This window comes from Elephantulus edwardii, unplaced genomic scaffold (genome assembly GCF_000299155.1).
Source record: "Elephantulus edwardii isolate Elephantulus edwardi_28Jun2011 unplaced genomic scaffold, EleEdw1.0 scaffold00031, whole genome shotgun sequence".
Classification (NCBI taxonomy): Eukaryota; Metazoa; Chordata; class Mammalia; order Macroscelidea; family Macroscelididae; genus Elephantulus; species Elephantulus edwardii.
The window spans coordinates 7,855,621-7,870,080 of NW_006399781.1; the positions used below are offsets into that span (position 1 = coordinate 7,855,621).

The 14,460-nt window shown below is 41.0% G+C and overlaps 1 protein-coding gene across 1 annotated transcript; it reads left to right on the forward strand.

Annotated features, from left to right (window-relative positions):
* The first annotated feature begins 1,292 nt into the window (after positions 1-1,292).
* On the forward strand, positions 1,293-7,065 carry LOC102855577 (5-hydroxytryptamine receptor 3C-like). Its single transcript, XM_006884062.1, has 9 exons — positions 1,293-1,359; positions 2,384-2,550; positions 2,966-3,010; positions 3,447-3,556; positions 3,782-3,951; positions 4,831-4,991; positions 5,926-6,130; positions 6,532-6,747; positions 6,854-7,065. Exons 1-9 carry the CDS (start codon positions 1,293-1,295, stop codon positions 7,063-7,065), a joined length of 1,353 nt encoding a protein of 450 aa, XP_006884124.1.
* The last annotated feature ends 7,395 nt before the right edge of the window (positions 7,066-14,460 follow it).

A 14,460-nucleotide genomic window follows, 5' to 3' on the forward strand; every position in this document is an offset into this window, starting at 1 on the left:
AGAAGGGTGCAACAATGAATGAATGGAATCCCAAAATCTCTGTAGATGTTCATTGAAATGAAAAATAAACAACTTAAATTTAAAAAAAAAATAAAATAAAAAGAGAGCATCTGTACCCTCATGTCAACAGCTTCTTCCTTGTGTTAGCCAGGCCCTTGTGTTGCCAGAGGCAAATCTGTCTTCTAAGTGAACTTTCAAATCTCAAGATCGTTTTTTTGTGGTGGTGGTGGTGTGCAGTCAAGTGGGAACCCATCCAGAGCTGACCCTCCAGCAGGTTTTCAGAGGCAGTGAGTCGCATGGGAGGAGATTGCCCATCCTTTTTCCATGGACCACCTGGAGGATTTGAACCGTGTGCCTTTGATATTGCAGTGCAGCTTCATCTCACTAAGCCAGCAGAGCTCCCTATTGTATTTTGGTGCTGTCAAATTGGCTGTGACACATAGTGACTCAAATACCACAGAACAAACACTGCCCCATCCAGCACCAACCCCACATTCCCTGAGGGACTTGATTTCATTGCTGCAGCCACTGTCTCAGTCCATTGTGTTGACGGTCATCTTCTCTTCCTCTGATCCTCACTTTACCAAGCCTGGAGTCCAACTCAGATAATATGTCCAAAACAGCTGAGACAGTCGCCCCCTCCTTGCCTCTAAGGAGCAGCCTGGCCACGCTTCCTCCAACACCGATTGGCTTGTTCTTTTGGCCATCCCTGGCATGTTTAAAACTCTTGGCCAGCACCACAATTCAAAGGTATCAGTTCTTCAGTTTTCCTTATTCATTGTCTAACTTTTGCATGCATATGTAGTGAATGGGAGTAAAAAATGAGTAATAGATGATAAAGGTATGGATCAATATGGTATTTCTAACTATGTCTAATGTCAGAAAAAGCCCAGAGATATTTCATCGTTCATAACCAAATGCTGTCACCTTCCCTTATCTTCAAAGTCCTTGGCCTTAGAAGACAATAACCCATGTTTCCCCAGTCCATATTCTCTCATTAAGGAGAGTTTGTTGTTATTGGTCTCAGCACAGAGCCACCAAATAGAACACCTCGCCTTTAGTCCTGACCCAGAGTCCCCCCCCCCCCAGTCTCTGTCCATAGTGGGAGGCATACCTGGGAAGGGGCAAAGCAGGGCACTCTCTTTGTGACTTCTCTAGTCTCTCACCAGGGAGTGGTCACCTGACAGGAGCAGTATTCAAAACCAGGAACTAAGGTGTGGTCCGAGTACCTTTAAGCTCAGCAGTGTGGGGGCTCCTTGGTGAGTCCCCACAGAAGAATCCAGCAGAAGAGGATGCAAAGGTGGTGGCTGCTTCTGCGGGGATTCTCTCTCTGCCTCACCGTCAGCCTTCTCCTTCAAGGTAAGTAAGATGGGACAAGAGCAGGGCAGATGGTTAAGCCCCTCTGGAAGGCACCAGGAACGTCTCTCCAGCCCTTGAAAGACATTCAGAATCAACATGTTAAACATTTCTTCTGTCTGTGTCTTGACTTCCTTTTGACAACAGAAATGTGTGTTTGTTTGTTTGTTTTTTAATTTAATTTTATTAATTTTAATGAACATTTACAGAGATTTTGGATTTAGAAATGTGTTTTACTGATCAAAACACACAGTCCTTTTCTATTCCCATCTACTCAGAACTCTGTCAAACTGCCCTTCCATTTACCCCTTCCCAATTCCATCTTGTCACTTCAACTACATCCCCTGTGCAACTCCATCTCTTTTCCATCTGTAAGGGGACTAGTCATTGATGTCAAATATATTCTCAAAGAGTAAGTAATAAATGGAGATATTTTAGGGGTAGATATGAGTTAGACATAGGCGAGAACTTAGTTTATATGAAGAAATATTTGCTCCCAGCCTGGACATGTACCTTAAATATTATGGAAAGAAATGAAGATATAGAGGACACAAAAGCAAAACAGTGAAATAAATAGCACAGAAGCAAACGTCCAAGCAGAACACTGACTCCATGTTTCCCATTTCCTGTACCTATTTCTATAAGTCTAGTTATTTAGTTCTCTTAATCCTCTTGATAAATCAGTTCTTGCTTTTCAAGGCCTCCTTAAAGTGGCACCAAGGCCAGGTTTGCATACAGATTTGGGCATATTTTGCATAAGGATGAAACAACGGAAGTTATAATAGAGTACTGGCTCAGCTCACCACATCAACTTCCACCATTTGCCTACTTGCCCACCCTGTTCTCCCTGGCCTGAAAGAAGGCTTTTGGCCCTGGGAAGTCTTGGTCCAGGAAGGATGGGCTTACCCCTTCTCCCAGTGTCCACTGTTTTTTTCTCTCTTCAGAGAGACCCTAAAATTTGACACCCCTCTCACAGAGGAAACACAGAGATCTTGTTCTCATCTCACAGGCTTTCTGTCCTCTACAGGAAGAGGTGACACTTTCACCATCAACTGCTCAGGGTTCGACAGGAATGGGGTGGATCCTGCTGCCTTCCAGGCAGTGTTTGCCAGAAAGGCCTTCCGTCCAGTCCTCAACTACAGCATCCCAACTCATGTCAACATCTCCTTCACCCTTTCTGCCATCCTGGAAGTGGTGAGATCTAGCCCCCTCGTCCTTCTTAAAGACTTCTACAAGGACCCTCTTCCATGTCAACCCAACATGGCATTGGTCTACTGGGGAGCAATGAATGGATCCCCTGAGTGTGTTTTATACAAGTTAAAGATTCATCCTAGGTAGTAGAGAGACGTTAGTAGTATTTTTACAGAAAGCATTAGTCTTTGAATCCTTCTCTTTCTAGAATATATTTAAATCATTTAAAATTGTTTTAATTTTATTAATTAAATCCTGAAATGTTTTTGAGCACAAGGGGAAACAGGTAAGCAAAAGGTAGGCTTAATTCCAGACTTAGATATGCTGTAACAAATTCGTAAATATTTGTAACACTGTGAAATGGGCTTGGACTAGATCCTTCTGCACTGATAACTCTAGATGGGAATTTCTTTATCAGAACGCACAGCTCCAGCTGCTGACATCATTCCTGTGGATGGATTTGGTAAGGCACATTCAGCTATTCTATTCCTATTTCATGTATAATATGAAATTGGAGAAGTTAGAAGTGATTGAACTGTTTACTAGGCCAAACCTTGACTAAATGTATCATTTCCCTTGCTGACACAAAATAACTCCATCTAGAACTGGATTGGACCTATAGACTCCTAGCTCCCTAGTTAACTGAAGAAGAAGAAGAAGAAACGGTAATGAAAAACAATGGCCAATATATTGAATATATATAGTTTTGGATCCTAGTTCCTGGAAAAATGTCTAGAAAGAGGGACTTAATTGATGACTCTGTTAGAGAAAGAGGAAGGGTGCCTATGACCATTAAGGACACAAGTGGGAACGGATGTCTCAGGGTTTAAAGAAATGGAAAGAGAAGCTGACAAGACAAGCTCCCCCAGCACTCACCTTTCTCACTGCCCTGGTTGTAGATATGGGATAATCCGTTCATCAGCTGGAACCCCAAGGACTGTGTTGGCATCAATAAACTCACCATATCAGCTGAAAACCTGTGGCTCCCAGACATCTTCATAGTTGAATCGTGCGTATATGGGCGGGGAAGATCAGTGTGAAGTTTGCTAAGTTTGCAGCCAGAACAGAGCACAGACACACCACAAGATTCTGACTGGGACACAGTCTCAATCAGCTGACTTCCACAAAATACTTCAAAGAGGAGTAATAGCAGGAGGGACATTAGAATCTGAGCTAAAAAGGGGGACCACCGCTAATTGAGGCATTCCTTTGTCTCCTCTTTTTTCACAAGCAGCATGGATGTGGATAAGACACCTTCAGGTCTCACAGTTTATGTCAGCAGTGAAGGCCGCATAAAATATGGCAAGCCGACGCGGTTGACCAGCATCTGTAACCTGGATATCTTCTACTTTCCTTTTGACCAACAGAACTGTACTTTTACTTTTAGTTCTTTCCTCTACACCGGTGAGTATGATTTTGACAACTATTTTAAGATCCAGGGGAAGCTGTTTAAGGGGTGCAGGTAGGGAAGATGTTAGGTTACTGTTTCTTAACCTGGCTGCCCACTTAAAGCTTTTTAAAAATACCCTTAGGATGGGTAAAGGAAAGGGAAAAGATCCAATGTGAAAAACAATGTATATGAACTTTGTATGTAAACCAATATAAAATAAAATAATTTTTAAAAAATGCCCTGAGTTAGGAAGTTCTGGTGATACAGCAAGCTACTCAGAAAATGCCAAAATACCCTTAACTGTACATCACTGTCAGAGATTCCAATTTACCTGTTTCAGGATGGGGCCCAGGCTTTGTTATTTTCGGTATGTCCGCAGGTGATGTGAATGAACAGCCAATGCTGAGAACTACTGTTTGAGATCTCGGATGGCTTTTGTGCAAGATGAATGCCTCCTTTCCCTGAGTTGAGGCACACTTTCTCACTCTGGCCTTTTAACTGTACTAGCTAGCAGACTTAACCTAGTAAACTGGTGTAACCGAATGGCATCAGGTGTCCTGTGGCAGGTTTGGGGAAATTCATCATTATAATGGATATATATGTAATGATAAAAAAATGTTGAGTGGTTCAAGCTGGATTCTACTAAAGCAAGTTCCTTCACCCAGTATGTTAGGAAGGAAAATATTAATGACACCAAGTGCTCCTGACCCATGTTTGAATCACATCTCAGAATCTTACAACTTTGACTCACTTCTGCTCCCAAAATAACAGGGGAAAGAAAATCAGAGGACAGAGCGGAAAATTTGTTGAAGGAGCTCAGAGGAGAAAGAATCAAATTTTATGAGTGGAAGCTGGGGGTACTTCTGGGCTGACTGAGTGGGTCTCCCTTGCAGTGGATAGCATGCTCCTGGGCATGGTAAAGGAAGTGTGGGAGATAACAGACACATCTCGGGACGTCATTCAAACCCAGGGAGAGTGGGAGCTCCTGGGCATCAACAAGGCCACCCCAAAGATGTTCGTGGGCAGCAACCTGTATGACCAGATCGTGTTCTACGTGAGTCCAGGGGCTCCTATTTGACTCCCGGTCCTACTTGCTCTGTGATTTTCCTCCTATATAAGCTCTCTGGAAGGTAAAAAGATGTTCCAGGAGGTTAAGCATCTGCTTCCCACTCCACTCTCTGCTGAAGCCAGAGGCGAAACCCATTGCCATCAAACCAGTTCACTTCATGGCCAGCTCAAGTGTTACAAACTGCAATAGCTCCACAGGCTTTTAGGCTTTGATCTCTATGGGAGCAGATCACCAGGCCTTTCTTTCGTGGCACTGCTGGGTGGGATCAAACAGCCAACCCTTATTTTAGCAGTTAGAGTTTAATTCACCTCTAAACTTTACACTTTATCTAAGTTTCTTTTAACCAGGGGCCCCTGCTGCTCCCCCCACCCCAGATAGGAAGAGGGGCTGAGCTGTTATAAACATCACTGTGCACCATTGAATTGGAAAAGACCCTCTAGTAGGTTTTCCGAGTCAATTAATCATACGGAAGGAGATTGTCCACCTTTCTCCTGCAGAGCAGCTGATGGATTTGAACCACATGCCTTTGGGATTGCGGCACAGCTTCTTACCACTACTACAGCACCACCTATTCAAAGGTCCCAAGGTCTCCACTTACTTCTAAAAATCTAAACCTGATTGTGCTTCCAGAAGGTTGTAAATAAAAATGAAATGACGAATCAGGGTACTTCTGGGGAAGGGCATGATCCAATGAATGTGTTACCTAAAGAAGCTGTCCCAATGCAAACTTAACAGCACCTTAGCAAGCATCAGATGTTGTGGTTGTTATGTGCCGTTGAATTGACTCCAGCTCATGATGACCCTATGAACAGCTGAACCCCGCCTGTCCTCATCATCAGACAGTCAAAATAGAAATTGAATTGAATGTGCTTGGTTATCAGCTCATTTGCCACATTCTCCGTTCTCTCTTCTCCCCCAGGTGGCCATCAGGCGCAGGCCCATCCTCTACGTCATAAACCTTCTGGTGCCCAGCAGCTTTCTGGTCGCTATCGACGCCCTCAGCTTCTTCCTGCCGGCGGAAAGTGAAAACCGTGCCCCCTTCAAGATAACTCTTCTGCTGGGCTACAACGTCTTCCTGCTCATGATGAATGACTTACTCCCCGCCAGTGGCACCCCCCTCATCAGTATGCCCCCCACCCCTGTTATGAGAACAAAAGCAAGGTGGGAAGTGGGAGAGGGAACAGTTGCTCCACTTAAGGAGGGAAAGGGTTCTGAGCAAAGATGGGATTTGGGGAAAGAATCTCCAGAAAAAAGAAAGAAAAAATAAGTTCAGGCTGGCTCACTTTTTTTTTTTTTTTTTTTTTTTTTTTTTTTTTTTTTTTTTTTTTTTTTTTTTTTTTTTTTTTTTGTGTGAGTGTACCATCAAATCAGATCTGACTGGTACAGGAGGAGATTGTCCCTCCTTCCCTGGCAGAGCATCTGGTGGATTCGAACCGTGTTCCTCTGGGATTGTAGTTGCAGCTCCTTGCCACTAGGCCACCAGAGCTCCCAAGGCTGGCTCACTTTTAATCTGCTATGTCCTCAGGTGTCTACTTTGCCCTGTGTCTCTCCCTGATGGTGGTCAGCCTCCTGGAGACCATCTTCATCACCTACCTCCTCCACGTGGCCACCACCCAGCCCCCACCCATGCCTCAGTGGCTCCACTCCCTGCTGCTGCACTGCTCCAGCCCCACTAAATGCTGCTGTGGTGAACCCCAAAGAGGAAATAAGGATGAGGGTCTCACTTCCACCTGCTTGCCTGGTAAGAGAGGTCAGCACTGCCCTCACTTCCTCTTCCTCCACTTCTCCTTCCCTATCACCCTCCCTCCCAGAAGGACTCCCAGCCTGAGTCTCTGTCCTCTCCACAGGCCTGAAGGAGCCTGTGGAGTTGGTGGGTAAGATGTCTAGCTCTGCAGAGGCAGAACCAGCAAGGGCCCAGCAGGAACACGAGGCCCAGAAGCAGCACCTGGTTGACCTGTGGGTGCAGTTCAGCCACGTGATGGACACCCTGCTCTTCCGCCTCTACCTGCTCTTCATGGCCTCGTCCATCATCACCATCATTGTCCTCTGGAACACTTAGACCCTCTCCTACGAATCACAGCCTAAGGTTGTTCTAGTCTTAGGGACAGGCAGGTCTTTTCTACTATCAGTTGCTTATCCCAAGTGACTACCTTCTATATTCAAAAAACACCAACACAGCCCTACCACGTAGGTTCAGAATAGCCTGTATACAATTTCCCAACTTCCCAAAAACTAAGGTCCTATTCAAAGGTCACATTTAATGTCTCTTAGACTAGGTTTATCAAGACAGATTCAAGTTAGAAAAGCATGCCCTGGATGACTGCCCTCAGTAAATTACTTCCTAAGAAGCACTGGTTCCTCAGTGCATTTTATTTATAGCTCAGTGAACAATGGGCTGCAGAGTCCTTTTGTAGAGTTTTGATACTTCACCCTAAACCACTGTGATCTGATTTTATTTTAAGTTTTTCAGATACTTGCAGAGTTTTAAGAGAAAAGGTCAAATTTTATTTGCAAGAAATTATTGTAAAATATTTACAAATGAAAAATGTTTCCTTTGACAATCATTTCCCACTTTTCTTTACATCTCTCATTCTCGAAATAATATAATGTGTCTTTTTTTTTTTTTAATTATTCTGGAAGGCTTCTCTGGTTTTACAACATGAAACAGAGTGGGACCACTTAATCAATATGCATGCTTGGAGAAGGACCAGCAGGAGTAGTTAAGAACTCCAGTTAAAGGTTCAGGTTAAAGGAATTTCCATCCAGCCACATAACAGAATGCCACGTAGCCACTTAGGTGTGGCTGTAGATCTACGTTGATGCCATGGAAACAAATTTATGATGTATTAATGATATAAAGGAAGTTACAAAATAATATGTATATCTAATTTCTGTAAAAAATACTTGCATAGATGTAGATATAGATGTAAATATAGAAAGAAAAGGATATATATATGCAAGGAAAAAGTTAAAATGACCAGTCTCCAGAACATTAGCAATAATGGGATTACGAGTGTTACTATTTACTTTTATATTCTGTTCTTTTCGTTTTCTTTTATATTCTTGTTTGTGTTTTCTGAACTGTTTCCAATAAACATGTCCTAATTTTATTGTCAGAAAAAAATAAAGCTATTTTTAAGAGTAGCCTGTTAATAATATTACTTCGTGCTTTTATTGGGAGATATCATCCTGTGGAGGATTTTCATAATTAGCTGGGAGCAAGTCCTTGAAGAGCACAGACACTCAAAGGAGAAGTGAAAAAATAGTAAAGACAAATTTCTAAATTATATTTTAATAGAAAACCAGTTATCATTGAGTTGACTCCAAAGCATATGAGTTGGACTCTCCTGCATTGGGTTTCCAATGGCTGATTATACTTTCTGGCTGTAGATTCCCATTTCTATTCACCTCCACCTTGTGAACCTCCAACCAAGCACACTACCTGTTTACATCACCAACGGGCCCCATTTCACTAGAGTTAGAGCCAACTCAACGGTGCCTAACAACAAGTGCATGTCAGGATTTGTTTGCATTTCTGTACCCCTAAGAGAGAGTTTGTCCCTGGGGATCAGGAGCAACCATTTGACAGGTTAGTACATGGTACCATGCCTGACACATGATATTTAGTACCTGGATATGCTAATTAACTAAATGCATAATGAAGGCCAGTCAACCCAAGAGTTGGTATTTTACATCTCATTGTATTTTTTAAAATTATTTTTATTTTACTTTTCAAGGAGAGGAGCAAATGGGGGGGGGAGGGGTTTGTGCGGGGAGAAGGGTGCAAAAATGAATGAATGGAATCCCAAAATCGCTGTAGATGTTCACTGAAATGGAAAATAAACAACCTAAATTTAAAAAAAAAATTTCATGTAATAATGATATACACATCATGCCAGATGTTTTAAGAAAAAAGGAAGCTGTTGTTTTGGTACTGGAAGTCTAGATCAAGGGTTATTAAGCAAAATATATTAGATGACAATTAGTACTCCTTAAAATCACAAATCGCATGAGAAAATAACACAGGTTAATTAATATTATCAAAGTACTGTAACAGGAATATTTTCTTAATTATGCTTGATTTTGAACATAAGAAAAATCAACAAAATTATTTTTAAATAAATTGCTATGATATGGAAAAAAAATTATTTTTATTTTATATTGGTTTGCATACAAAATTCATATACATTATGTTTCGTTCATATCCACAGTCCATCTGCATTATGTTTCACACATCCTTCAATTCACATTGGGCTTCATGGTATCATGTTCATATATTATATTTTATAAAATCTGTATATTTTTATTGTTCCATTGTTATTATTACTGTGAAATGCAAGTGTCTTCATCAGGGTTCTGTAAAGAAACAGTATGGGGGGGTGTGTATGTGTGTGTGTTGGGGGAGTATGTGTATGTAGAGATAGAGTGAGATATTTTAAGAGAGTGGCCCAAATTTTGTAGTTGTTGTTGTTGTTGTTGTGTTTTTTGGGTGTTTTTTTAAAATTTTTTTTATTATTAATTTCAATGAAAATTTCCAGAGACTTTGGATTTCCATTCATTCGTTGTTTCACTTTTCTCGCTGCCTACCCCTGCCCCCAGTACACTCTTCTCTTTGAAAAGTAAAAGAAAAATTCTTTCATTGTTTTACAATCCCTCCTAGATCCACTCCACTATGCAGTCTTCATTCTGAACTCCTGTCATGACAATAATACTTAATCACATATCCCTTTTGATTCATGTTCTCCCTCATCTGTTTCAATGCAGTATACATTATTTCTCCCGTCTTTCTCAGTCTCCCCCCAAACCCAATGTCAGTCCTGTTTTACAACAGTGGCACTATGCAGTATTTGTCCTTTTGTGACTGAGGAGTTTCTTATTTTTCAATGCAGTGTAGTATTTCATTGTGTGAATATACCACAGCTTCTCTATCCATTCATTTGTTGATGGGCACTTAGACTGTTTTCAACTCCTTGTTATTGTGAACAAAAAAGTGGCCCACATTTTAAGAGGTTGTTGTGAGGTGCTGTCAAGTCTACAGGTAATGGCAAGTCCAGTGTTTGTAGATTAGGGCACAGGCTAGAGATTCCAGAAGTCTTGTGGATCAAAATCAAGTGACAGGAAAAGTGGAGGAGTCATAGCAAAATGTCTATTTGTAGTCTAGAAATAGAATACAATCGAGGCTAAATGTCCTTTTTCCTCTTAAAGTCTTCAAATTGATTTGGATGAAGTCACCTACATTATGGAGGGTAATCTACTTTACTTATGGTCAACAGATGTAACCACACCAAAAGTGTCATTTTGAGTTGAAGTGCAACAACAAGATGACAAAGATTCTCACCACTGGGACTGACTTAGTTCACTTAGCATAATGCTCTCCAGTCCCTCCCAAGTTAGGTAGTGATTTACAAAATCATTGTTCCTGTGTGCTGCATAGTATTCCATCAGTTGAATGTACCACAATTTCTCAATCCATTCAATCATTGTGATTGGACATTTGATCTGTTTCCATGTTCTTGTGATGGTGAATAATGCTGCTATGAACACTGACATACAAGTTTCTGTTTGTGTCTCAGTTATCATTTCCTCAGGGTATATTGCAAACAGTGGAATAGCTGGGTAACGTGCAACTTATTTGTTCAGCTTGGGCTCCTCTTTTGTATATTATAAATCACTAACTTTGATTGTTCTGGCTTACTGTAGTTGTTGTTATAAACTATTAAGTCAGAACCATTTTTTATAGCCAACCCTCCAGAGGGTTTTCAAAGTCTGTAAATCACACAGAAGGCAAAAGCTCATCTTTCTCCCACGGACCAGCTAGTGGATTCTAACTGTGTGCCTTTGGGTTGGCTGCAAGACTCTTTCTGACTAAGTCATGAGAACTCCCTTACTGTTAGAAGTTTTCTGGAATTCTCATTCTTCTCAGTGTTAGTCATAATTTGTTGTGAGAAAGCAGTGTGTGAAAGCGTCTGTTTCAAAACAGTGTTTCCAACTTTGAGTTTTTATTGTTTGCAATAGGAGAGGAAAGGAACAGCATCAGCAGCACTCTGATTAATAAATCAGGATATATCTGTACAACGGAATGTTGTGGAGCTGCTAAAAGACATCAAAGAAATTTGTACTTCAAGCAATATGAAAAATTAGAAATTCTAAAAAAATATTTGGCCAGTGCAAAGTACTGTTGGGTAAATTATAACAAATATGCTTTTGAAAATATTGCTGAATTAATTTGAAAATGCAGGGATTTGTGGATTTATTTTTTTAAGATTATTACCTTGTTTTTAAAAATATATATGAAAATGCAAGGTAACTAGACTAGATATAATAGTTAAAGAATAAAAGTATAGAAACTAAACTGTGTAAAACACTTTCTATAAAAGTATAATAAAGAAGATAGTATATTATTGACATAAAGGAAAGAAAGAAGTCAATGGATGGACCCTGGAAGACATTATGCTGAGTGAAATATCCCAGTCACAAAGGGACAGATACTGCATAGTGGCACTGTTATAAAACTGACAATCTCATTGATTTCACATGCAAACAAGATTCTACTGAAGATTATCCAAAAATGACTGGAACAGCACATCAGCAGAGAACTGCCAGAAGTCCAGGCTGGGTTTAGAAGGGGTCATGGTACTAGGGATATTGTACCCAATGTTAGATGGATCTTAGCTGAAAGCAGGGAATACCAGAAGAATGTCTATCTGTGTTTCATTGATTATGCAAAGGCGTTTGACTGTGTGGATCATAACAAACTGTGGCTGACTCAGAAGAATGGGAATCCCAGAATACTTGATCATGCTAATGCAATACCTATACTTGGACCAAGAGTCAGTCGTCAGAACAGAGCAGGGTAACACTGAATAGTTCAAAATTGGGAAGGGTGTATGCCAGGGATGTGTCCTATCTCCATACCTTTTCAACCTGTACGCAGAGCAGATTATCCGAGAGGCTGGGCTCTATGAGGAGAAGTGTAGCGTCAGGATTGGTGGAAGATCTATTGACAATCTGCGTTATGCAGATGACACAGCCCTGCTTGCTGAAACTGAGGAGGACCTCATGCATTTACTGCAGAGGGTCAAGGACTGCAGCCTTCAGTATGGACTCAATGTCAAGAAGACAAAGATTCTCACCACTGGACCAATTGGCAGCATCAGGATGGATGGCGAAGGGATTGAGATTGTTCACAGCTTCAGTTTGCTCAGCTCCACGGTCAACACTCTTGACAACAGCAGTCAGGAAATCAAAAAGAGTATTGCGATGGGAAAGTCTGCTGTTAGGGACCTCTCTAAAGTACTAAAGAGCAACAGTGTCTCTCTAGAGACTAAGGTGCGCCTGATACAGGCCATGGTCTTTGCAATCACTTGTTATGCATCAGAGAGTTGGACAATGACTAGGGAGGATAGAAGGAGAATTGATGCCTTTGAGCTGTGGTGCTGGAGAAGAGTATTGAATGTACCCTGGACTGCCAAGAAAACAAACAGATTCTTCCTGGAGAGGATTAAACCAGGCTACTCCTTGGAGGCAAGGATTCTGGGGCTTCGTCTGACATGCTCTGGACATGTTGTAAGGATAGACAGGTCCTTGGAGAGGGACATCATGCTTGGTAGGGTGGAGGGACAGCGCAGGAAGGGAAGACCCTCTATGAGGTGGATTGATTCAGTGACTGGGGTAATCAGGATGGGTGTGTCAGAGGCCATGCGATTGGCACAGGATAGAGCAGGGTTTAGGGCTATTGTACATAGGGTCGCTATGAGTTGCAAACAACTCGGCGGCACATAACAACAACAACAGACAACTATCCATACACTGGAGTATAAGTAATTACTTGATGTGGCTCTTACATGGTCTTGTGACTCCTCCTGCAACATGACTGAGTGGCATTGAGCAAATAAGGTGCTTATGGCTCAAGGAGATTAGATATGTAACAACTAATTCAAATAAGGTATGTGGAACTCCAGTGGGTGTGGGATCGTTCAAATAAGATGTATTGAATCCTAACTTGCTCTTGAACTCTAATATTTGCTCCTTTTTATTATTAAAATTTTACTTTGAGTAAAAGTTTACAAATCATATTGATTTTTCAATCATTCATCCAGAGTTTGTTTCAAATCATTACTTATAATTGATTAATATAATTAATTACAACATATGAACAATCCATATTGTCTGTCGCCTTTCCCTTCACTCAACTTATCTTTTCATTTTTTATGTGTCTCTTCCTTCCTTCTCATCCCTGGCAATCCTCCAAGAGTGATTCTGCCTATAAACCTTTCCTTAGCTTTTTATAATAGTAGCCTTATCCGAAAAGGCACCATTACCAGAATAAAGAAGTATCAAGCTGCAACGAAAAAAAAAAAATAGTAGCCTTATCCATGATATTCCTGTGACTGACTTATGTCACTCAGTGTCATTTCTTCTAGGTTCATCCATGTTGTGTAATCTTTCATAAACTCTTCATCATTCTTTAGTGTTGTTTAATACTCATCCATGTGAAAGAAACTTAGTTTTAACATGAGAAACTAAAAGAAAAGGATGAAAGGATAAAATAGTTGAACAGAAGATTTCAAAGAGCAGTTCAGGGAGCAAAGCAGTTATCTATAACTAGAAGTAGACTTGTTAGGTAATATTGTTATGTCATAAAACATCCTCTGTTTTAGGACATCTAGGAGCTCTGGTGGCCTAATGGTAAGAAGTTGTGCTGCAATTCCAAAGGCACACGGTTTGAATCCACCAGTTGCTCTATGGAAGAAGAATGGGCAGTCTCCTCCCATGTAATTTACTGCCTCTGAAAACCCACTGGATGATCAGTTATGGATTCATTCCAACTAGATGTCACACAGCAACAACAGATGGAAAAGCACTTTCCAAAGTGTCTGTACCCTCAGGCATATGTGTAAGTGTTCCTGTGGTACTATAGTCTTACTAGCATGTCCATTACATGGCTTCTTCAGTTTCATCATTTGTTGAATAAAATTCTTACTGTGATTTTAAGTTATCTAATTTGCTTTTCTATCCTTGCAAATAAAATTCATTTTTTCAGTTTTATTCTTTTTGTATACTTCTTGTTGTTATGTGCCATCAAGTCCCCTGAGGCTCATAGCAACCCTATCTACAACAATCCTAAACCCTGCTCTATCCTGTGCCAATCTTATTGTCTCTGACACACTACTCCATTATCCCAGTCACTAAATCAATCCGTCTCGTCGAGAGTCTTCCTCTCACACTGTCTATACATTCTCCCAAGAATGACGTCCCTCTCCAAGGATCAGTCCCTCCTTGCAACATGCCCAAAGTATGTCAGATGAAGCTTCAGAATCTTTGTCTCCAAGGAGCAGCCTGATCTCACCCTCTCTAGGATGAACCTGTTTATTCTCCTAGCAGTCCACGGTATATTCAACAATCTTCTCCAACACTACAGCTCAAAGGCATCAATTCTTCTTCTATCATCCCT

Excerpts from the sequence above, each read along its gene's own strand:
- LOC102855577 (XM_006884062.1), top strand. The coding sequence starts at position 1,293 with ATGCAAAGGTGGTGGCTGCTTCTGCGGGGATTCTCTCTCTGCCTCACC. Across the intron at positions 1,360-2,383 it reads CGTCAGCCTTCTCCTTCAAG|GAAGAGGTGACACTTTCACC; the intron begins GTAAGTAAGATG and ends TGTCCTCTACAG. Across the intron at positions 3,952-4,830 it reads TAGTTCTTTCCTCTACACCG|TGGATAGCATGCTCCTGGGC; the intron begins GTGAGTATGATT and ends TCTCCCTTGCAG.